General features: G+C 42.6%; 1 protein-coding gene across 1 annotated transcript in view; it reads right to left on the bottom strand.

Moving 5' to 3' along the window:
* Positions 1–23,846, bottom strand: part of LOC126259189 (ubiquitin domain-containing protein 1) — a 66,548-nt gene that overhangs the window by 22,670 nt on the left and 20,032 nt on the right. Inside the window, exon 4 of the mRNA XM_049955776.1 lies at positions 9,537–9,655. Coding sequence (XP_049811733.1) covers positions 9,537–9,655 — 119 coding nt within the window. The remainder of the gene's footprint in view (positions 1–9,536; positions 9,656–23,846) is intronic.

Here is a 23,846-nt window from a genome sequence, read left to right as displayed (position 1 = left end):
TTTTGTTTGATATAGCAGTGTCTGTGTTACAAAATTTGTGCATTGTTTACAGCATCAGCCAGCTACTATAACTATACAAACTACAGAGAAACCTATCATTCATATTTTTGTCTCAGTGTCTGAGCCCAAGGAAAAACCCCAACAGTACATACAGTGTAAACATACACAGGGGAATGAAGAGTTCCAATGTAAGGGAGCTAAATTAGAATTTGTACTCTGGATTAATATTTTGTAAAATATGAAATAAGGCAACATCCCCCATGTTGCTTCCAGACTTTAGCCACCCAAGAATTCAGTAGGTCGAATTACTCCAGGACGGGAGAGGGTACAGCGTGGGCACTAGCTGAAGCACATCTTCACCTCTGACATATTCACTTAACACTTCCCAACCCTTTGAACCGACAATGCCCAGTTGGGAGAGCAGTCGTGGTCCTGAACACTAGAAGAAAATCTCTTCCCTAAGGGTCACAGGATCCCTGATATGGGACTATCCAGCTTGCTGCACCACTCCAACTAGCTATCAGGGACGGTACCTAACAGTGACCAATCAATGCTCTGTTCCTTGTCTTCCTGAAGCCATTCGATATAGTTTTCCACTGTTGTACAGTGGAAAAATATGAGCTTATTACCACTGGATCAATATCTTGACTGGTTCTTGACTTCCTGGTGCACAAAATTCAACACATTGCTCTTAATGAGTCAAAACTGTCATCCATAGACTTAATTTCATGAGGACCCCAAGTGACAGCTGTATGGCAATTACTGTTCACAATACATTTAAACTACCTGGTGGATACCCTCTGTGAGGCTATTTGCAGACAGTGCTGTGCATACCGACAAAGCCTAAAAATTTCAGTAAAATGTGATGCAGGGGATCAACATTTCGTACACGGATTAGCAGTTGAGCCCCAACATATTGAGCATAAATAACTGAAAATATGTATCACTGCTCTATTAAACTACTGGCAACAAATGACTGAAAATAACAACAGTTTTAAAATATTTACAAGTATACTTCTAGATAGTAAACATTTATATAAAACAAGATGTAAAAAAGTAAGTGTCATGTTTAAATTCATCTGAAGAAGGTAAAAGAAATTTAATTGACCCACAAGATGAGTATCAAACCTTATGAAGTATATCTTTATAAAAATAGACAGAAACAAGCAAATAAGAGTTGCACATTTCCTCACAGGTTTGTTTAATAGTGTGAGAGATTCACAACACATACTTAATTGCGAAATGACAATAATAGGGAAATTTGAGTTCTTACAGAAAATTATTGACAGTTGTTCATCCCAATAATCATTCACAAATTGAGTAGCAAAGAGGGGAAATGACAAGTGTTTTGAGAATATCAGCTATCATGCACTGTGGCTACCAAAGTATAGGCAAGGGTATAGGTCACAGTTCAGATTAAAAAAGTGTGAATGTAATGAATGAGACATCTGAACTGTTGACAACGTTCTACAATACTATTCAGAAGATCTAGTGCTTGTTACATCAGACAGTCCATATCGTCATTCAATCAAGACCCAGTTTTCCTGAACTACTGATGGGATATCATACTTCACATACACTTTCTTACAAACAACCTCCAATCTTCTATTTAAGTGTACCTAGACAACACATTTTTTTATTTCCAGGTGAGCAATTGCCTATTTTTGAAGTGTCAGCTACTCTTAGTGATTCATTGTTACAGCTTTTCAATAAAGTTACCCACTGGGTAAATGAGGTTATTAAATATACATTCAGAGACTTAAGCCAACTGGGGATACCTTTCAGAAAGCAAAAAGAAGAAAATAAATACAGGTATCCATGTTTAATAATATGAACAAGCAAACCAACTACAATTGCACAGACAATGGAGACGAAGCAGAAATGTACACTACAGATTTGCCTTGTTCAAACCGTTCATTTTCTTCAAGTTCATCCTATTTGCAAGAAACACATTGCTCCTGAATACCCATCCCGCAACATTGTTGTCAATCTTTCTGCCAAAACTCGGACCGCTGCAGCAGTCTAAGTACTTTCCAAAAGCTTCGCTTCACCTTAGCCCAAAACCTACTTTCAACCATGGAAGCTTGTAAAGAACCCCCCCCCCCCCCCCCTCATTCTCTACAGTGGATAAACAGCCAACCAACAACAAAACCCCACATAGTACCTTGTTTGGAACAGTTCCAACCTGCATCCATCTGTGACTCTCCTCTCCTTCCACCCAGTCATGCCACAGTAATCATTCAAGAATTCCTCACTTCTAACCTGGCCTCACCTTTCTTTCCTAAATCACTCCCTAGCGAGTCCAACATTGCTCCTATGGAACATACAGCTATTCATAACCTGAAAACCAAGGCAGACCTTATCATCTGTCCTGCTGACAAAGGCATCACCACTATGGTCATGAATCTCAATGAAAACCTGACATCTCACACTGGCAACCCCATGCACTCTAACCTTTTTCCTCCTGCACAAACCGAAACCCAGAGGACTTCATACTAGGCATCATACTGTGGCTTATTACAATGGTCCCACAGAATGAACCTCCTTCCTTTGTTTACTAACACCTGCAAACTATTGTTCATATCTTTCTTCCTACATCCAAGACACAGTTCACTTCCATCACCATCTTTCCACAGTTCCTATCCAATTACTACCAGAATAGTTGTGGGCCACTGCGGATGTAACATTCTTATTTACCAACAATCCCCATACCCATGGCTTTGAGGCCATGAAACACTACCTTTCCCACCATCCTCCTGATACCAAACCCACTAACTCTTTCTTAATCCTCCTCACCAACTACATCCTGACACTATTATTTCACTTTTGAAGGCCAAATCTTGAAGCAAATCCATGTACGCCAAGGGTACAGGCATGACATTTATGGGCCATTTGAAGGAATACGTCATATTCAGTCAACACCTAAAACCACTTGCCTGGTTCAGATTCACTGATGACGTTTTCATGATCTTGTCTCACGGCAAAGACAACCTTTGATTTTTCATCTATAACCGTAACATTTACTTCCAAAGCCACTTCACCTTGTCCTCCTCAACTCAATGCTCCATCTTCCTACATGTCGATCTCAACCTCTCAGATGGGCCCATAAATACATTTCTTCATATCAAGTGCACCCACCACTACCAAACCAAGACTTCTACTTCACCCGTTTAATGTGAATAGTCTTCCTAACAGCCTCACCAACAATGACAAGACAGCTGCAGTGAAAAGCAAGAGTTGTCGAAGTATACCAATAACCTAACAATTTCCTCCTCTGATGCTAGTAAACCTGTTAACAAGCCATGGACCAGCACTCCTCTATCACCCACTATCACCCTGGCCTAGCCTCAACCAGGGCTTTGACTATCTCTCATAGTCACCTGAGATAAAGAATATCCCAACCAATATAATACCAAAATAGTATTCTGCCACCCACTGAACTCATAGACTATCCTTGACCAATTCTATTTACATTTGAACCTCTCACTCCCTTGTGGATTATCAAGATTTCAAGGCCTGTCCCATACTCTTGCCCACCGCCTCCAACCACAGGCAGGGTCACATATTTGAGAGGCAGCTTTATTTGTGCCGGGAGGGAGGGGGGGGGGGGTTGCAAAATCATGTGAGGTCATAAGTGCACATGCCATGTCAGAACCTTACAACATCTATAAGTAAAAGAAGTTCAAAGCGACTATACGCTAAGCCCACTCATCGGAAGAAAAAAGAGCTAAAAACAAGGATGTCCCCTTGGAGAAATGTCCACAATATACACCATAGACAGTGGATGTCGCTAACAAAAAATTAAATGCCATTCGCCATAATGCTGTTATTGGTAAAAAGTAAAACTTGATCGACTGACTGTGTGTCATTCACTAAAATGGTTGATAACTCAGATGGCAAACATACACTGAAACAAATTCAGTTAAAAAAAGACACTGCATCAAAAAGTGGCAAACCATCAAAGATTGATGATAATGAGCACACAGTGGTTGGGGATCACCACTTAACAAATGGCAATGCCCAATACACAACCTACTTACAATGATCTCCTCTCAACGAGAGGGCCGAGAGGAGGTCCGCCAAGCTGCTGGGAGAGATTTACTCACTGGAGCTCATTCCCATGAAGAGAAGACCAGTGGTGGTGCTAAAATGAGACAGCCTGCTGAGAGGCAGTAACACAGAGATCATCCAACGAAACGGAAGAGCTAGTACACCGAGGTAGAAGGAATGCAGCCTTGGCAGCAGTCTTATTTCCTGCCAGATCGACGTGACCAGGAACCTGCACGAACATTACGATGGCTCCCTCAACAGTAAGCAAGTGGAAGCTTTCTTGGATCTATTGCACTAAGGGATGGACTGTGTACAACACATGCAGACTCTGAAAAGCACTGGAGAGTTGGAACATAAGACACAATTAAAATGTTTGTGTTGCTGGATGTACTGGGAGGCCTGATAGAGGGCAAAGAGCTATGCTGTAGAAATTGAGCAGTGTTCTGCAAGCTGATACTAAAAATGGTCCGTGCCAATTACAAAGGCACACCCGAAACCACAGTTGGGCTCAGAGCCACCACTGCACAAGAAGTTGGTATCGCTAAGTTGCTTGTAAAGGTCGAGAAACTTGCAGTGATATATCGAATCAGAAGTAGTGACCTTGGGAAGCAAATGAAGTCCAAGATGAACATGGACCACGGTATGAAGCCAAGGCAGTGAAGGGTTCACACCTATCAGGAACGTGGCAGGAAGTTATGGTGGCTGCCAGAGCAGTAGCCCAAAGCAAACTCTGGGAGGTAACAGAGACGAAGGGTGTGCCCCGTACTGGTAGTTAACGTAGTCTCTCAAAAAAAAAAAAAAGGACATAGGAAAGGTGGCCAAGCATGGCATGTGTTCTGCCAAAGAGCACATCACACTGATATGACAGTGGTAGTTCGGCAGGTTCTGCATGTAGATTCTCAACTGGGCTAATGTAAAAGGCAATAGTGATCAAACTTATTCCACAATTGTGGATCATGTTAAGATGGCATAAAGTGGATGGACATGCAGACAAATAAACGAAGTACCCATAGTCTACTTTCGAACGGACAAGTGATCCGTATACATGGAGGAGGGTGGCACATTAGAGGACCAAGAAAGTTTCCTATCAAATATGAGCCGCAGGAATTTTGTAGTTTCAGTGACCGATAGAGCAACAGGCCCCAGATGTGAAGATGTTGGAAGAAACCCAATGCACTGCCAAAATTAATACCGACGTTTTAGTCAGTGGAAAAGCCAAAGCCATAGCAGATGCTCCACAAGTAAAGACGACCAAGACATTGCTGAAGATGCCGCTCAAGGAGACAAGTTTGTGGAGAACTGCAATACAATGCAAAGTCATCGACGAAAAGAGAGCTAGAGATGCCTGGTGGAAGACAGGCCATAATAGAGTTAATGGATGTAGCAAACAGGATGAAGGACAGAGCCTTGAGGCAAGAAAGCTGAACTCATATAAACCTTGAAAACTCTGTCTTTTAAAAATTCCTGAAGGAAATGTGGTAGGTGGCCTCAGATGCCCCATGTTCATCAAGTACGGAGGATACAAGCCCTCAAGCAGGTGTTGTAGGCTTTCTCCAAATCAAAAAACATCGCCACAATCTGGTATTTCTGCAGAAAACGCTCATGACACGGGTTGACAAAGTGACGAGATGGTGAATTGCGGAGCAGTGTGCACGAAATCCACATTGTGCAGTGGTCAGTAGAATGCGAGACTCAACCTACTATACCACCCGGCCATGAATCAAACATTCCACTCACCACCTGGCAAACACAGCTGGTGACGGAAATGGGGCAGTAGCTAGAAGGAACGTGTTTGTCTTTACCAGGCTGACGGCAGGTAAGCTGGGCAGTGCAGAATAAGAGGTCTAAACAGGAACAGGTGTGTGTGGAGTCTGAAAGGAACATGGGCATTCCTTTGTTAAGACAGATGAGGTTGAGTTGATTGAATAAGTCAGGCAAGAGGGAACCTCCCAGACAGTTTCTCAAAGAACTCCCAAACGGGACGGTGGGTGTTAAAAGTCACCTGGCAGCAAAAGGAGGTGGGGAAGGTGACCAACGAGCTGGAGTACGTCTGGCCTGGTGACAGTGAAACAGAAAAGGTGAAATGAGTAAGGAAAATGTGGAACACAACAGCTTGCAGCCAGGTGTTCAGTGAGACGGTTTGGCTATGGACGTCATCCTGAATGAGCAGCATGACTCCCTCATGAGACGGAATGCCGCCCTCAGGGAGGGAAGCCCGAAGCAGACCAGAAAGAAACGTGATAGGTCAAAATGGTTGCGAGGACACAATTTCAATTCTTTGAAGCAGACAAGAGCTGGACATGGTAACTCCAAGAGCAGTATAATTCCTCCTTGTTGGCTCTAATGCTACAAAAGTTCCACTGGAGACAAGTCAGAACAGGGAATGGGATGGAGGGGACAAACGGAAGGCTGTCACTGCGATGGCTGCTGAGTGCCAGCCCTCGAAGACTCACTGCTACAGGATGCAGGGGCTGGAGGATCCTGTTCCATGAAATCCACGGAGGCATCGGCATTCTCCTCATGTCAGACTCCAGGGCAGAGAAGTGGTAGACAGTGCACACCAGTGAAATACAGGTTGGCTAGATGAGGGTAACACACAAGACACTGCAGAAGAGGACGTCTGAGTCAGGGAAGGAGAAGATCATTTGCCTTTGCTCAATTTCTTAGAGCCTTTACAATTGGCAGGCAAAGACTCAGACATTTGTTGGCTGGAGGGACATAAAAACTCTTCGCGAGAGTGTTTCTTTTGTTCTTTCCAGCCTTTCAGTCATGTAGCAGGTGATTTCGCCACTGGGGGCGCAGATTTGGTGGGCTGTTGCACAGCTGTAGTAGGAGACGGGGATGTTACCACAATACAGAGTGATTTACAACTTCTGTACTGAACTGGAGGTCACAAGCCTGTGTGGTCAAGTCCTCATGGAGCACGGCATAGCAAGAATGGTACTGTAGTGCCAGATGGTAAAATGTAGGGCTTTTGACTTGCCAGCAACTTGCAAGTGACAAGGTACAGTACTTTTTCCTTCACCTGGATCTCCTAGAAGGCCCGTTCATCGGGACGCATGGGGCACTCACTGGTTGGTTTGGCGCTTACGGGTGCTCAACAGCAAGGTTACCAGCAGACACTCAAGGAATGAGGCAGTATGGTCACCATTACAACTGATACACCCACCCTAATCAGTGACATAATGTTCGATTTTCCCTTTGGTCAGACGGAGGAGTGAGTGTAAATAACATCTTGTGAAGAATTCAGCATATAATGAGCCTTGACACGAACAGTATAGTCGTGGAGGAGCAAAGCTGTAAGCAGCTGTTGGGCATGAAAATCACAATTGATCTCCAGAAGTAAAGTCTGAATAATAAACTGATTAACTGTAGCAAAGGAATGACCTTCTTCGGTATGTGACACCATGAGAAACTGAGGTGCAACTGGGAGAGTCGTTGACTCTTTAGCCTCATTCTAATTATGTTTAGTAGACATAGACTGAGATGAAGATGATTGGTTCATTGCGAAAAAATCCCCATGATTTCTAGTGTGTCGGACAGTATGCTCTTTCCAACTGGGAGCCCCCTCAGAGGGGGGCTCATGTGCCTTATGTGGTTGTTCACAATTCAGGTCACACCTCCTGAACTCTACACAGAAGGATCAATTGTCACCTGCACCAAGGGATACGCACAAATCCTATCTGTCAAGATGGGGCTGGGAGGAGATTAGTGTTTAACGTCCTGTCGACAACGAGGTCATTAGAGATGGAGCGCAAGCTCTAATTAGGGAAGGATGGGGAAGGAAATCGGCTGTGCCCTTTCAAAGGAACCATCCCAGCATTTGCCTGAAACGATTTAGGGAAATCACGGAAAACCTAAATCAGGATGCCCGGAGACGGAATTGAACCGTTGTCCTCCCGAATGCGAGTCCAGTGTGCTAATCACTGCGCCACCTGGCTCGGGCCCGGGGCTGGGAATTACACATTACCCAGTCACCTGTTACATGTTAAACGTGTGGGCTGGCCTTCAGAAGTGCACAGGGACGAGCTAGAAACAGGGAGGAAGAAGAAACAAAGAGAGACCTGAAACCCTGAAGCGGAAGAGGGGAGGAAATGGAGAACGAAGAAAGAAGGAAAAACAGACAAGGTATTGTTTCAATAACGGGCTACTGAAAATAGCCAAGACACTTTCCCCAAGGGGCGGGAAAAAGAATAGCTGAATGACAGATGAGCAGCATGTAAAAGGAAGAGGTGCTGCAATGGCTGGGGTCCTGTGGTGGTAGCCAAGCATCAACTCGCCAAAGATTTGGTGGGGAGGTGAGGGGGAGGAGGGGACATGGGGGGTGGAATGAGGTAGTGAAGCAGCTATGTTATATATTGCCTCTGCAGCAATTACTGGACAGCATTCTATGTGGGTGTGACAGGTAATCAAGTGTCTGCTCACATGAATGTCCACTGTTACAACTGTGGCCAACTACAAACTTGACCATCAGTTGCCAAACATGCTGCACACCACTACACAAATTTCTTTTACAGTTGCTTCACTAGGTGTGGCCTTTGGATACTCCCAGCATGAGTTCCTCTGAACTACACAGGCGGGAATTCTCTCTTCAGTATAAACTGAGGAATTGGACCCCCCCCCCCCCCAGCTTACACTTTTACAACTTACCTTTTAACTTTCATCTTCCGTCATTGTCCACACCACTCCTTACCTGCCTGGACGGTGTACTGTTTTCTCACACCTCTCTTCCTCCACTCCTATATGATCTCTCTCTCTCTCTCTCTCTCTCTCTCTCTCTCTCCCTCCCTCCACAAGTTTCCTCTTCTCTCTCCGCACCCCCATCCTGTATTTTCTCACTTGTGCTTCTTTCTCTTTCTACAACACTTCCCTATACCCGCAGAACTCCCTTTCCAAGACAAAGCAACTGGTCTCAATTATTAAAATGTTGCTGCAGCAGTCTGTGTTGGGTGTACTTTCTCCTAGAAAAAGAGCCCGAGCTCAAAGCCTCTTGAACACTGTTTTCTGTTACATTTATCTGTCACTCATCAGCCTGATATAAATGAGTTGTTGCCTTTCCCTTATTTAAGGTATTGTTCTACCCATCAACTTCCAATACTGCTGTAATTTGTAGAGTATTTTTCTAAGATGTCACCATGTAAGTCTTATGTAACACATATGCCCTCAAAACATTTCTTATCACAACATCAAATTGGGTTTAGCACAACATAAATGTACAGGATTTTTCTAGCAAAGAAAACTTTTCAGGGTTCCATAGAAGGCTTAGTGAAGATATTACATGCCAACTACATTTCTTTAGAAAATATAAGAGTAAATAAAGAATTAATTTTTAGATACGCTAGGAACTTGAGATCTCAATTCACATAAAATATAACAGCCATTAAGAATTAAAATGGAAAAACTATTGGATACAAACTAGTCTTGAAAGAAATAACAGCATTTCTTTGCAGCACGTTATTGAACATTAAAAACAACGATAAACGTACCTGCAATTTTCTTTTTGCCATTCCAATAGTATCTCTCGTCGACACTGTAAGTTTGACATCAGTGCATGTAGAAGACAGCCTTAGCTTCAAAATCATTTCCAAGCCTCCATCAACTGGTTCTGTTAAAAATTAAAGTTGGATTATAACGTGACATACAGAAAAAAAGGAAAATGTATAGAATGACTCACCAGTAATTATCTTCAGGAGGCAAAATTTTAAGTACTGCCAATGCTTTTTAACAGTACTTCGTATTTCACCACCTAAGGATATGTACTGACCAGCTATTCTGTCTCCTTGCACGAGATTAAAGTTCCACAAATTTGACAATGCTATAAAGCTCACAAGACATCACTTTTGTTGGAACAAAACTTGTTCTTCACTTCAGCTTTAAAATGTTATGTACGCAATAATTAATGTGAACGACTGTCACTTTAAACAGCAGAGACATACATGTAGCTAGCTGCTCAATATGGCCACTGACTTTCTCTTCGTGGCAAGCCAGCATTAGGTCACAGAGGTATTGCTAATTGGCTAACATTCATGATGTCATAGAAAAGGCAGCTTGGTTGTTAAATACAAACCAACAGATATCTCTGCAGTAGCCATTCTAGCAAGTAAAGTAGCAGCTCATTACACCTTCAAGTGGTACTTGCATTGCAATTTTGGAAGCTACTGCTGCCTTTTATTATCCGTTAACTGAGAACCTGCTACATTCATTCTCATGACTTTTAAAAATCTCTGATTACTTTCCCTTTTAATTTTTCAAAGGTTGCACTGTCTAATCTCAAAGACTCTGTCTTCTCAGTAATCCCATGTTACTGGAGTATTTTTCTTATTTAAATAGCGTCCACAAACTGGGCACATTGACTCATTCACAGGTGTCTTTCTCATGCACTGAAAACACATGCTGCTCCAAATAAAATGCATCATGGAAACTTCTATGACAAACTCCACTCTGATGGCAATGAGAAGTTTTGTGGATCCATTTAATATGGGATGCACATCTTTGAAAACTTACAAAACTCTTTCAACACTTTTCTAAAAATTCTTTATGAATATTACTGTTACAAAGTGCCACAGTAACGTGATCAAACTGCAAAGACTGCAGAGACATCCAGCGGTTTGTGCTTAATGACCATGCTGCCTTTCGTATGAAGTCATGAATGTTAACCAATATGTTAAACAATATGCCCTGTGGGGGCATACTGTCCACATTTGCAAAGCACTGCACCTCTCTGGGATATAAAATACACTGGTGTCCAAAATTAAAGCAACAAATGGAAATTTTTCAAGGTTGCATTTATTTTGCCACAAAACAGTATAAACGGTTGATGGTAAAGTAGAAATGATGTAAAGAATACAGAACTTAAACAAATGCAACATACAAAATGGTAGACGAAAATGTTGTTTCTTTTATTTCAACTTAATGGATTTGCGCACACTTTCCGACAACTGGTTAATGTGCTCAGTATGGGGTGTGACCACCTCTGGCAGTAGTACAGGCCTTACGATGGCAGGACATGCTGTGAATGATGTCATCAACCTCATATTGAGGCAGTACTGCCCATTCTTTCTGCAGAGCTGCTTGTAAGTCTTGGAGACTGATTGTTGGATGCCGGCGTGATAAAATTTGTCTCCCTAGCGCATTCCAAACGTGCTCTATGGGATTCAAATGTGGAGAGCGAGAAGGCCACACTAAGTGCGTAATAGCTTCAGTTTCCAAGAAAACATCGACCACCCGTGCTGTACGAGGTAGAGAATATCATCCATCAGTACAAAGTCTGGGCACACAGCTACTCATAACAATCGCTGGTGAGGTGCAAAGATCTCGTCACAGTACCAGACACCAGTTAAAACTTGCCGATACACTGGTGCAATTTCACAAAGAGATGTTTGAGTGGTCAACATAATCACTGCCCACTCTATTAGGGATCCTTCTCGATAATGGTCTCTTTCCACAATGTTTGGGTCCCGATATTGTGTTCCACCTTACCTCCAGATGGGACATTCACTTCTGTGAAGACGCGGCATACATAAACACACAGCATATCTCAGACAATAAAGGCCATTCTGCTGAAACCTTCGGTTCACTGAGTCTCGATACAACATGTGCAGTGTATGCTTCAAGGTTGATGCCAGTTGCTGTGCAGTGCTAAGGCAGTACCGTCATGCCCCTACAGCCAAATAACGGTCCTCTCCTTCTGGTGTCACACATGGTCAGCCCTCTCCTGGTCCTCGGAATACAGTTTCGGTCTCTATAAACTGTCACAACATCCAAGCAGCAACAGAACAATTCACATTAAGCCAGAGAGCCACATCAGTTTACGAGTGTCCTGCTTCCATTTTTCCTATGGCACCCCACCGCAGGGAGTCTGGTAGGTGTCTTGTCTGTGCCATAGTGCACCGTCTGCGACTGTGTACACATCGATTGTGGACGTGAAACTGCCCGGAAAAAACACTATCCCATTTGACAGGTGCCCTGACATCACTGATGGCGCGGTTGTCCATTTGAGCTGAGCACGGCTAGTGTTCATGACATTTATTGTTTGTCATCTTGTATTAGCGTACTGCAGCCTCGTTTTCTTATTCCATTTACTGGCGTCACTAACTTCCTGCCTCACTTGCGTGTGAGCAGCAGCAGCAGCAGCAGCAGCAGCAGCAGCAGCGCATATCGATAAGTGCACTGCTGTACCATTTCTGGAGCGACCGATAGTATTTCGGTGTAGTTGTATGTCTGGCAGTCAGTTGGAAACGGACCAGCAGTGCAGTCGGGACGCAGCAGCAGTGAAGTTGGGGATGGAGCGACAGTGAGGCACCGACAGCCTGTGCTCGACGACTGCTGGCGACACACATGAACTGTCCGACGGCAGGAGATAGGAGCCGGACTGTTGGTTGGTCGTTCGGTTGGTCGCCTCATCAGCCGACGAATATTTGGTCCTTTCACTGTTTCCGGGCCTGGACAGTTGGTCGGCTGGTGGGTTCCATGCGCTGTCAGAGTGTGAAGGGATGTCCCCAATGCTACGAGGTCCGTGGCTCACCAATCCCGGACACGAAAGTTGAGTCTTTACTTAATATGTCCACCAGCTCCAACTTTTCACATTGCGTCATTTGAATTTCGTCGTGGACTGTTGGGACATTCCCGCGAGCAATGTGTGATTTCAAGCTGGTGAAATTCTAGCTGCCCTCCTGTGGAGTTTGATTATTTTGGATATGAAGTGCACCAGTGGAATATTCTGCCTTGTGGCCATTAACATTCCAGTTACCTGCCCTGGCCATTGACGTAAATTCAGGCAGTGCATTTTCCTCATCATGTTGTGGCTGTCCAGCACGGCATGTAGTTTGACAGCCGAATGTCTAATTCGTTGTGGGCACCGATACCTTCTCCTTTGTTCCATTGAAATCCCTGTTGCGTGTTGGTCGGGTGGAGCGGAAGTTATTCTGTCACTTGGTCTGTTGACTGTCTAATCGGTTGGGTTGCCGTCGGATTGAAGATTGTTGGGCCAACTGCCTGTCTCACCTAAGCGAGCATTAATGTTTGAATTCCAGGCTGACCCTTGGAAACCTCTGACATTTGATGTGTTGCCTTTTCTTATTTGTCCTTGTTGTTTATGTATGGCTTCAAGCCAATTTTAAATTAAAGTTGTTTTGCCCTTAAGGCGAGAGATTGTTTGGGCCTTCAGCCTAATTTAGAGAAATGTTTTAAGATGAGGCCTTCTGTTTTTTCAAAATTCAAATTTTTGTTTTTGAGTCTGAAGTGATTGGCCTTCAGCCGGTTTTAAATTAAAGTTATTGTGCCCTTGAGGCATGAGATTGAATGGCGCATTTAGTCAGGAATTAAGTTCTAAAATTAATGTTTGGCTTGCTCTGTTTTTAATGTTATCTTTACTCTTGTAATGTTTATCAAATGAGTAAAGTAGTATATTCGAGTGCAACTGACAGCCACTCCTTTTGGCCCCTTTCCACAAATTAAACTATTTGTCCTGTCCTGTGGGTATAGCAGGGGATCTCACCTTTGACTGGAATGCCATATTCTGTTCATAACACGATTGCAGGAACATCTGTTGACAGTTTGTACGATTATATCATGAATTGGACACAGGACGGAAAAACAGTAATTTTTTTGCTTTAATTTTGGACAACAGTGAATACAAAAAAAGGGCCAAAGTTATATTAAAGAACACATTTCTTGTTCTATGTTATTAAAGGGTGCGAAAGAACTCAGCTGACGTATTAAGTGATTAACTGTTGCGCACAATCATAAACAAGATGTGGGAGTGACTCATCTCCACAGCAGACACACTGCACTGATCAGTCATAATCAGTCCAGTTACGCTACTCATCAATGTACGTCTTGCACTTCTTTGGAAGACTAGAATTCCAAAAATCCAACTAATCACTTTAGCCTTTTCAGCTAGGCTTTTGCTGGGGATCCCGCAGCATCTAACAATGTTGGCAATGTTTTTTACATATAAAAATTATTAAGACTGAATTAACGATAAACTTCTGAGAAAGACAAGAAAAATAAAAGTAGTTTTCTTTTATTTGCAATAATGGTACACATTTTCCATGAGACTTAACAACTATCATTTAAACTGTGGTACTGGATACTGTATAGTATAGCAAATTGTGTAGCTGCAATAATGGGTTGGATATAAAATCATTCATTCAATACATTCATACGTTGTGTTTCAAAGACCAAAAAAAAGGATGGCTTTGAAGGACATGGAATGAGACGTTAACATCCACATACATGCTCCACAAACCACTGTTTAGTGTAAGGCAGAGAGTACTTCATATGAATATTAACAACTTTCTCCTATTACAACTCTCTGTTGAGCAAGGGTAATGGTTGTCTACATACCTTTTTACACAATCTACACTCTCTTAATGAAAACATGATTCCCATGCAGAATATATTATAGTGGCATGTGTGTGTGGTTTGGGATCTTATGCGTGCCCAACGGCGAGGTTATTAGCGCCCTGACATCGATTAAAACAAACAAATGTGGATAAGAATGAAAACTGTCGTACATACATGCACACAAAACGACCACCCAATGACTATCACACAGGCACTGTCATATGCAGTAAAACCAATGGGGAGGCAAGATAGCTAATCAAGAAATTGAAACAGACAGAAAAAAACCCACAAAAGAGCTAAAAGAACAGCACAGGGAAATGTGACTGGCTGACCACTTCATTATAGTGGCAACAAAACTGTCACACAGTCTTTCTTGACTACCAGTTTCCTAAATTTATAAAGAGGAACTAGAATTTTTTATTTCAATTATTCCCATTTAATATCCCTGGGCATCTACAGCAAATTTTTTACTGGCCATACTGACCACATAATATCCTAGCTGCATTTCTTTGAATTAATTTGATGTTCACTAACATATCTACATTCCATGGGATTGTTCTTCAAGAAGAGAGTTTGCAGTTAATTAAAAAAACTATTAACATAATCATCTCATGCACCTTACATCTGCACAGAAAATACATGAGATCTTTTTCCAATGCATTTTCAATCAAAACACATGTACGTCTAAAAATGGTTCTATTTTATGTTGCTACAAAAGAAATTACTGATTGTAGCCATTCACTGTGAGTCTCGTGAAAAACTTTTTCCATAGTGCACTATGTTATCAAAGTTATGAAAAAAAAGACTCTTGTTCCTTTTCATTTAGTATGTTTCAACACTAATCAAGTATATTTATTTCGTTGCCACAGATGCTCATACAAATCTTCTAATTTTAGTATGCAACTTCTCTATTCCTGTCTCTGGAGTGGTGATTTTTCCAAATAAATCTTTGCTTTCCACAAAGGTAGTATGACACTTTGATGTGTAGTTGTTTACACCCACACATTGTAAAAGAAAACTGTTAATGTTGGGTTTAAAGATGACAGTTTACTTTCAGTTATTTCATGCTAGTAAAGCAGACAAAATATACATTATTTCCTGTAAATGTATGGGAAATGAAGACACTGTACTTGCTACGATTACAAGCTTGCCTTGAAAGTGAATGATGGCTGTGGTGGTCCAGATTGGGTCACAAACAAATTCTGTAATCCGAACTCTCGTTCAGCCTGATCTGACCTCTCTCTCCTATCTTGCGGTCATTGGCCTGGCACATTAGCCAACAAACTGAAACATTCTAAGGATTCATTCAGCTACGGAAATCTAAATGAACAACTTGTCTACATAGAGCAATCAATGAATTTATCCTGTAGAAGAAATAATTTTGCATAACTGTTTTTTTCTGAAAATTTACATAACATCCACATAGAATGCACAATCACATATGAAAAGGAATAGAGAACATGTAAAAATGAACAGTTCCCAACAGGGAATGGTCACTAGTGAACTAGTTCCCAAAGATGAACAAGTTTGCCCACCTCTGGTGCTTTGCACATTCTTTAATTATTGTTGTGCAACATCCAACACAGAGAAGTGCTGATGAGGCCAAAAGAACAGTTATATTTTTCAAAAAGAGTTTAGGAGCCAAGGAACCATAATCCTGAACGTGCATTGATTGTCAACCTAGACAAATACTGATCTGAAGCATGTTTGGTTAGAAGTAATGGTACACTAAACTTATGGGAATCCAGATAACTGCTGTACCTAATGCTCTACCAGCTACCAGCTATGTTGGTTCTGTGTGAGTGCATCTTTTCAGAAAGAGGTTAAATTTGTATCAAAAAAAGAAACTAACTCACTTCAAGTAAAACTAGTAAATTTCATTAATAAATCACAACAGTGACAGAGTCCTCTACTTTGCCATAAATATTGCAATGCTGATGGTAAATAAGTTAAAAATAACTTCACAGCTTAGAAAATTAATTTCAGTTGTGTTCCTTTATATTTTGTTTTCAAAGAAAGTTGTGGTAAGAAAAAAATGAGTTTTATTTTCATAATTCGTAATTTGATAAAAATCGTCAGAATTTTGTTCCGATATTTTTAATTTTTACTGGAAACAAAATGGACTATCAGAAATCTTAAACAAAGAGGAATGTAACAGAAAATCTTTAATCTTCTTTCCATGTTCTTCCCAAGCAGGTTAAAATTAGGCAAAAAATAGAGGTACAGTGACCCTGGAGTAAAAAGATAACATACCTTCCTTTCATTTACTTTCATAAGTGACGGTGAGTGATGAGCCATGAAAAAGAGCTAACTCATTCTAGAGAATAAGTTGTTTTGATCTGATCCCTGAAAAGTGCAGTAGCTATTTCCTTTACTCTCCTGGAATCCTTCCAACAAATTAAGTTTTCTACTTGCCTTGCTTACAACTGATTTAATGTGTTCATTCCATTTAAGACTGCTTCTAAATATTTATTACTCCTAATTACTGAAATAATATGATAGGCTCTAGAATCTTTTGCTCTGTTACTGCCAACTTCTTTTTCATTGTTATGAGTACTGTCTTGTATTTACCCACATTTAAAGACAGCTATCATTCATTAGAACAAATGTTGTTCTGTATTTCCTTATGATCATTCAGAAACTACACTTTCCTGCAGACAGCAGCATCGTCAACTAAAAGTTAAATAGTGTAGCTGAGCTTATGTGATAAACTGTTTACACATATTAAGAACATGGTCTTTGGATGCTTCTTTGGGCACATCCAATCTATGTTTATAATTTCCCACTTGATGTGTGTGTGTGTGTGTTTATAGCTATGTATCTATCTATAACATGTGTCTTATGAGTCTATGTTCCCATAAAAAGTGAAAATTGTGTAATAACCATCATATCTTGTACAATTCCTTTATTTTTGATAAAATATTGTCAGTTTCGTTTGGTTCTTGCTAAGTTTGTTTTCTATTAGCTTCTTTTGAGAGAATGCCGTCAGCGTTAACATGTAGTTGTTCTCAGCAAATTCAACCAATTTTGTAGTGCAGAATCGCTTTTTAATTTGTTTGCTTTCCTTTCATATTAAAATCCCACATTATTGTCTTGTAATGATATATACGGTCATTTACCACTTTCTGTAACTCTTATCATAACGTGAGCTAGTTGGTATGCCTGTCTTAAGACCTATGTTCCCACTACGACCACTAACATCCTCCTATCACAAAGATCTGACTTTTATTTAATTTTAGGGACAACACAAACACTCTGAAAGCAAAACTTTCAGGAGTTCAAAAACATAGCCAGTTTCATCATTTCAAGGCTACCACCATAATTGAACAAGTTGACCGAGCGAGGTGGCGCAGTGGTTAGCACACTGTATTCGCATTCGGGAGTATGACAGTTCAATCCCGCGTACGGCCATCCTTATTTAGGTTTTCCGTGATTTCCCTCAACCGCTTCAGGCATGTGCCAGGATGGTTCATTTGAAAGGGCATGGCCAAATTCCTTCCCCTCCCTGTCTAATCTGATAAGACTTATGACCTCGCAGTTTGGTCTCTTCCCCCCCAAATCAATCCAACACGTTGACAGTGAAGTGTACCGTATTCCATGAATTAAGAATTATGTAACTTGTCATTGTAGACCTGAATATTTTGATCCACGTCCATGGGTTTCAATAAGACATGCTTTTCCTCAGTATTGAGCGTATCTTTCTACGTTGTATGCATGTGATGAAGTATTACAAATATGCTAACATCATTGTACTGTTATATACAATTATGGAAATGAGAGGATACATGAGGATGAGACTCCTTGCAGGCAGTCTACTGCTCTCTGACAGTGTAAAGATGGCCACCAAGTTTACTGTCTCCATCCTACAGGCAGATCAGACTAACTATTTCATGGTCACTAATGTTTCAAGTTTAAGTAGGTACAGTTTTCTTATATTTTCCTACCCAGCATTTTAATTTTACTTTCTTATTCCACAGTGGTGTATCTACATGTTTTCGTGGCCTTACTTCTGTGGAGTTTCTTTGAATATTGTTCACAATGCTTTTAAACTGATTTTCTTACTCTTTTAAGGATCAAGGTGCTGTTGCATGGTAGTATTTATAACAAAAACAACTACAACACAGAAATAAAGAAGCATGCACGACTTTGGGAAAGGTAGATACCACAAGCCAGAAAATTACAGGAAGGAATGGGTAGAAGGCTTGTACAATGGTAATTAACTTCAAGACAATGTTTTACAAAAGGAATAGGAATTAAATGAATATGAGAGAGGAGATTTGACAGAGCACTACGTCGAAACAATGCACCTGAGTTTGGTAACATTGTCTCAGATTCATTAAACAATGGAAAATCCAGGATGGAATGTAACAATATTATGAAAAGGGAAGTTGCCACTCACCATATAGCAGGGATGCTGAGTCCTGAGTCGCAGATAGGCATAAAAAAAGAGTGTCACAAATAAAGCTTTCGGTCCACATGACACACACACACACACACACACACACACACACACACACACAAAACCTGCAGTCTCAGGCAACTGTAGCCACACTGTGAGCACCAGCACCAGTGCGTGATAGGAGTGGCGACTGGGTGGGGGTACGGAGGAGGCTGGGGTGGGAAAGGGGAGGAATAGTAGGGTAGGGGTGGTGGATAGTGCAGTGCTGCAGGGGAGCACACAGAGCCGAGGTGGAGAGAAGGTAGGACAGCTATATGCAGTTGGGAGGTCAGACAGAGGGCAGGGGAGAGAGGGGGGGGGTAGCGGAAAAGGAGAGAAGTAAAAAGACTGGGTGCAATGGTGGAATGACAGCTGTATAGTGCTGGAATGGGAACAGGTGGGCTGGATGGGTGAGGACAATGATTAACTAAGGTTGCAACCAGGAGAGTTATGGGAGTGTAGGATATATTGCAGGCCTAGTGCCCACCTGCTCAATTCAGAAAGGATGGTGTTGGTGGGAAGGATTCACATGGCACAGGCTGTAAAGCTGTCTTTGAAAGGTAGGATGTCATGTTTGGCAGCATGCTCAGCAATCGGGTGATCCAGTTGTTTCTTGGCCACAGTATGTCAGTGGTCGTACATGTGCACAGACAGCTAGTGGTTGTCATGCCCACGTATAATGAAGCACCTTGTAGATCACATGACTGGTTTCACAGGCAGCCCATCTTTTGATGGGATACGTGATGTTTGTGACCGGAATGGAGTAGGTGGTGGCGGGAGGATGTATGGGATAGGTCTTGCATCTAGGTCTATTACAGGGGTATGAGCCATGAGGTAAGGGGTTAGGAGCAGGGGTTGTGTAGGGATGGACGAGTGTGTAGGTTCAGTGGAAGGCAGAATACCACTGTGGAAGGGGTGGGGAGGATAGTGGGCAAGACATTTCTCATTTCAGGGCACAACAAGACGTAGTCGAAACCCTGGCACAGAATGTAATTCAGTTGCTCTAGTCCTGGGTGGTACTGAGTTATTGAGGTACTGATGCAGCCATCTTTGAGGTGGAGGTCAACATCTAGGAAGGTGGCTTATAGGGTTGAGTAGGACCAGGTGAAGCAAATGGGGAAGAAGTTGTTGAGGTTCTGGATGAACTGGATAGGGTGTCCTCACCCTCTATCCAGGTCACAAAGATGTCATCAATGAATCTGAATCAGTTGAGGGGTTTTGGATTCTGGGTGTATAGGAAGGATTTCTGTTGATGGCCCATGAATAGGTTGGCATAGCATGATGCCATGAAGATGCCTGTAGTAGTACCTTGGATTTGTTTGTAAGTAATGCCTTCAAAGGGAAAGTAATTGTGGGCGAGGATATAGTTGGTCACGGACTCAACCAAAGACCAATGTTGAACCCTGCCTAACTCAGTTCACACCTCCATCCATCCGTGATACCCCCACTGCCTCCAAATCACCCCCTGTTAACTTTCCAGAATTTCTTAACCTCAAACCTTGCCTCACCTCGAACCTTGCCTAACCGTCATTCCCCAAACCGCTCAATACGCAAACCTACCTTACATCTGCAGAAAGAACAGCAGTCCACCATCTAAAAACTAATCCCGACCTTATAATTCTACCTGCAGACAAAGGCTCTACCACCATTGTTGTTTTGAACTGCTAGGATTACCTGGCATAAGGACTGCTAGCAGTCACACACATTCATCTACAAATCTTGCCAAAGTGACCTCATTCCAGAAATCCAGCAGGATCTCCTGTCACTCCTCAAATCCTTAGGCCCATCCCAGAACTTCTTCCCGGAACCAACACACTGTCCACCCCCACCACTTCCTGCACTCCTACCTACTACATGCCTCCTAAAGTTCATAAACCCCACTAACCAGGACACCTTATTGTGGCCTGTTACTGTGACCCCACCGAGAGAATCTCTGCTCTTAGACCAACATCTTCAACCTATTAGCTGGAACCTACCCTCCTACATAAAGATACCAACCATTTCTACCACCAACTCTCCACAGTTCCTGCCCATTACCATACGGTGCTCTGCTCATCACTATTGATGCCAGCTCTCTCTACACTAACATCACTAATGCCCATGGCCTTACCACTATCTATCACTAAATTTCCCAACGTCCAACGGATTTCAAACCAACAACCTCATTCCTAGTCACCATTACCAACTATATCCTTACCCACAAATACTTCTCCTTTGAAGGCATTACTTACAAGCAAATCTAAGGTACAGCTAAAGGCACCCGAATGACACCATCCTATGCCATCCTATTCATGGACCATCAACAGGAATCCTTCCTATACATCCAGAATCCAAACCCCCTCAACTGATTCAGATTTACTGACGACATCTTTGTGACCTGGATCGAAGGTGAGGACACCCTATCCACATTCCTCCATAACCTCAACAACTTCCCCATTTGCTTCACCTGGTCCTACTCAACCCAACAAGCTACCTTCCTAGATGTTTACCTCCACCTAAAAGATGGCTACATCAGTACCTCCTTCCCTATCCAACCTACTAACCATCAGCAATACCTCCACTTTGACAGCTCTCACCTGTTACATACAAAGAAGTCCCTTCCATACAACCTAGCCACCCGTGGTTGTCACATCTGCAGTGATGAGCAGTCCCTCTCGAAATATAGCGAGGGTCTCACTGAAGCCTTCACAGACCATAATTATCCTTCCAACCTTGTACAAAAACAAATCTCCCATGCCCTAACTTTCCGGTCTTCCACCACCTCCCAAAGTCCCACTGTCTGGCCACAGTGCAGCAAACCCCTTGTACCTCAGTACCACTCAGGACTGAATTATATTCTCAGCCAGGTTTTTGACTACCTCTTGTTGTGCATTGAAATGAGAAATGTCCTGCCCACTATCCTTCCCACCCCTCCCAGTGGTATTCCGCCGTCCACCAAACGAAACACAATATACAACCCCAGCTCCAAACCCCTTACCTCATGCTCATACTCCTGTAATATACCTAAATGCAAGATATGTCCCATGCATCCTCCCACCACCACCACCACCACCACCACCACCACCACCTACTCCGATCCAGTCACAAACATCACCTATCACATCAAAGGGCTATTTGTGAAACCTGTAAAGAAAAAACTGGGCCACCCCATTGCTGAGCATGCTGTCAAACATGATGTTCTTCATTTCAATGATTGCTTCACAGCTTGTGCCATATGGATTCTTCCCATAAACACCAGCTCTTCTGAATTGTGCAGGTGGGAAATTTCCCTGCAATATATCATATGTTCCCCTAACCCTCCCGGCCCCAACCTTCATTAGTCATTATCCTCAGCCATCCAGCCTCCCTGTTCCCATTCCAGCAATATATAGCCCTCATTCCACCATCACAGACAGTATTTTTACTTCCCTCCTTTTCCGCTACCCCCCTCCATCTAACCTCCCGACTGCACGTAGCTGCCCTTTGCCCTACCCTCTCTCCACCTCGTCCCTGCATGCTCCCCAGCAGCACTGCACTGTCTGCCACCACCATCCTACTATCCCTCCCCCTCCCCAGCCCAGCCTCCTCCTTATTCTCATCCAATCGCCACTCCCATCATGCACTGGTGCTGCTCGCAGTGTGGCTACAATTGCCCAAGACCGCAGTCCTGTGTGTGAGTTACGTTAGCGCACGTGTGCATGTGCGTGCGTGCGTGAGAGGGGGAGGGGAGGGGAGGGGGGGAGGGAGGGAGGGGGGAGAGAGAGAGAGAGAGAGAGAGAGAGAGAGAGAGAGAGAGAGAGAGAGTTACGGTAGCGCACGTGTGCATGTGCGTGAGGAGGAGGGGGGGAGAGAGGGGGGGAGAGAGGGGGGGAGAGAGGGGGGGAGAGAGGGGGGGAGAGAGGGGGGGAGAGAGGGGGGGGGGAGAGAGAGAGAGAGAGAGAGAGAGAGAGAGCGAGAGAGAGAGAGAGAGAGAGAGAGAGAGAGACTTTTGACAAAGGCTTTATGGGCCAAAAGCTTTATTTGTGACAGTCTTTTTGCTGTGCCTATCTGCGACCCAACATCTTTGCTATATGGTGAGTGGCAAACTTTCCTTTTCATAACATTGTCTAAGAATTATTGAAATCCTTGGGAGAGCCAGCCATGACAAAACTAGCGAAGTGATGACACACAAAGGTGAACATGACCACCATTTAAAACAAATGAGATACAAAATGGAATGATACATAGGGTAACCAGTATATACATACATCATGCAGTATAAGTGAATTCGAGCATGTCCCATGATATAAGCCTATAAAAAAACATGGTTCAGAGAAAACATGAACCTATCAACATGACTGCCTTGTGCGTAGAAGAAATAGCCCATTAGGAGATGCTGATTCAAGTCATGTAATTTCCATTTCACTCACAGCCAAAGGCACCTGTGCAGAGCACATGTTAGCACCAGTTCACGCTTCTGTGCTCTCTCATCATCATGAAATACAATCACAAGATTCACTACACCTGAACAGTTAATATCTATAAAATTCAAGAGAAAGCAGTTCAAGAGAGGACAGTGGCACAAATAATGTCATAGAAAAATGTTTGATAAAATCAACCTCAAAATAATGGAGGTGAAAATAAACCTCAGAACTTTAATGTTACGTACATTCTTTTTACACAGAACGGCAACAGAGGAAAAACACCAGTGATTGGCAACTTAAAATTTGCATTGGAGTGAAAGTCATTACAGCAGACAAAACTCACAACAGCTGTATCTGAATGGTGAACGAAGTATAAAATAGCTAATGGTAATGTAAAACAAATCTTTGACTAATGACAACAGTGTGTCTGTATCAATGTTCCATAGAATATTTATGAATGATTATTATATGGGACTCAGAAACCCTGCTTCTGATATTTACAGCTTTGGCACAATAATCGATGACAAAATGAATGTGACTTCAACAAAGGAAAAGGTGCATAAGAAAAGAGCAACTGCTTTCAATGGACTTTACGAGAATATAATGAGCAGTGACATTCTCTTTTGAAC

The sequence above is a fragment of the Schistocerca nitens genome, chromosome 1 (genome assembly GCF_023898315.1).
Source record: "Schistocerca nitens isolate TAMUIC-IGC-003100 chromosome 1, iqSchNite1.1, whole genome shotgun sequence".
NCBI lineage: Eukaryota > Metazoa > Arthropoda > Insecta > Orthoptera > Acrididae > Schistocerca > Schistocerca nitens.
Note: the sequence above shows the minus strand (reverse complement) of the source record. Positions and strands in the feature narration are given on the sequence as shown.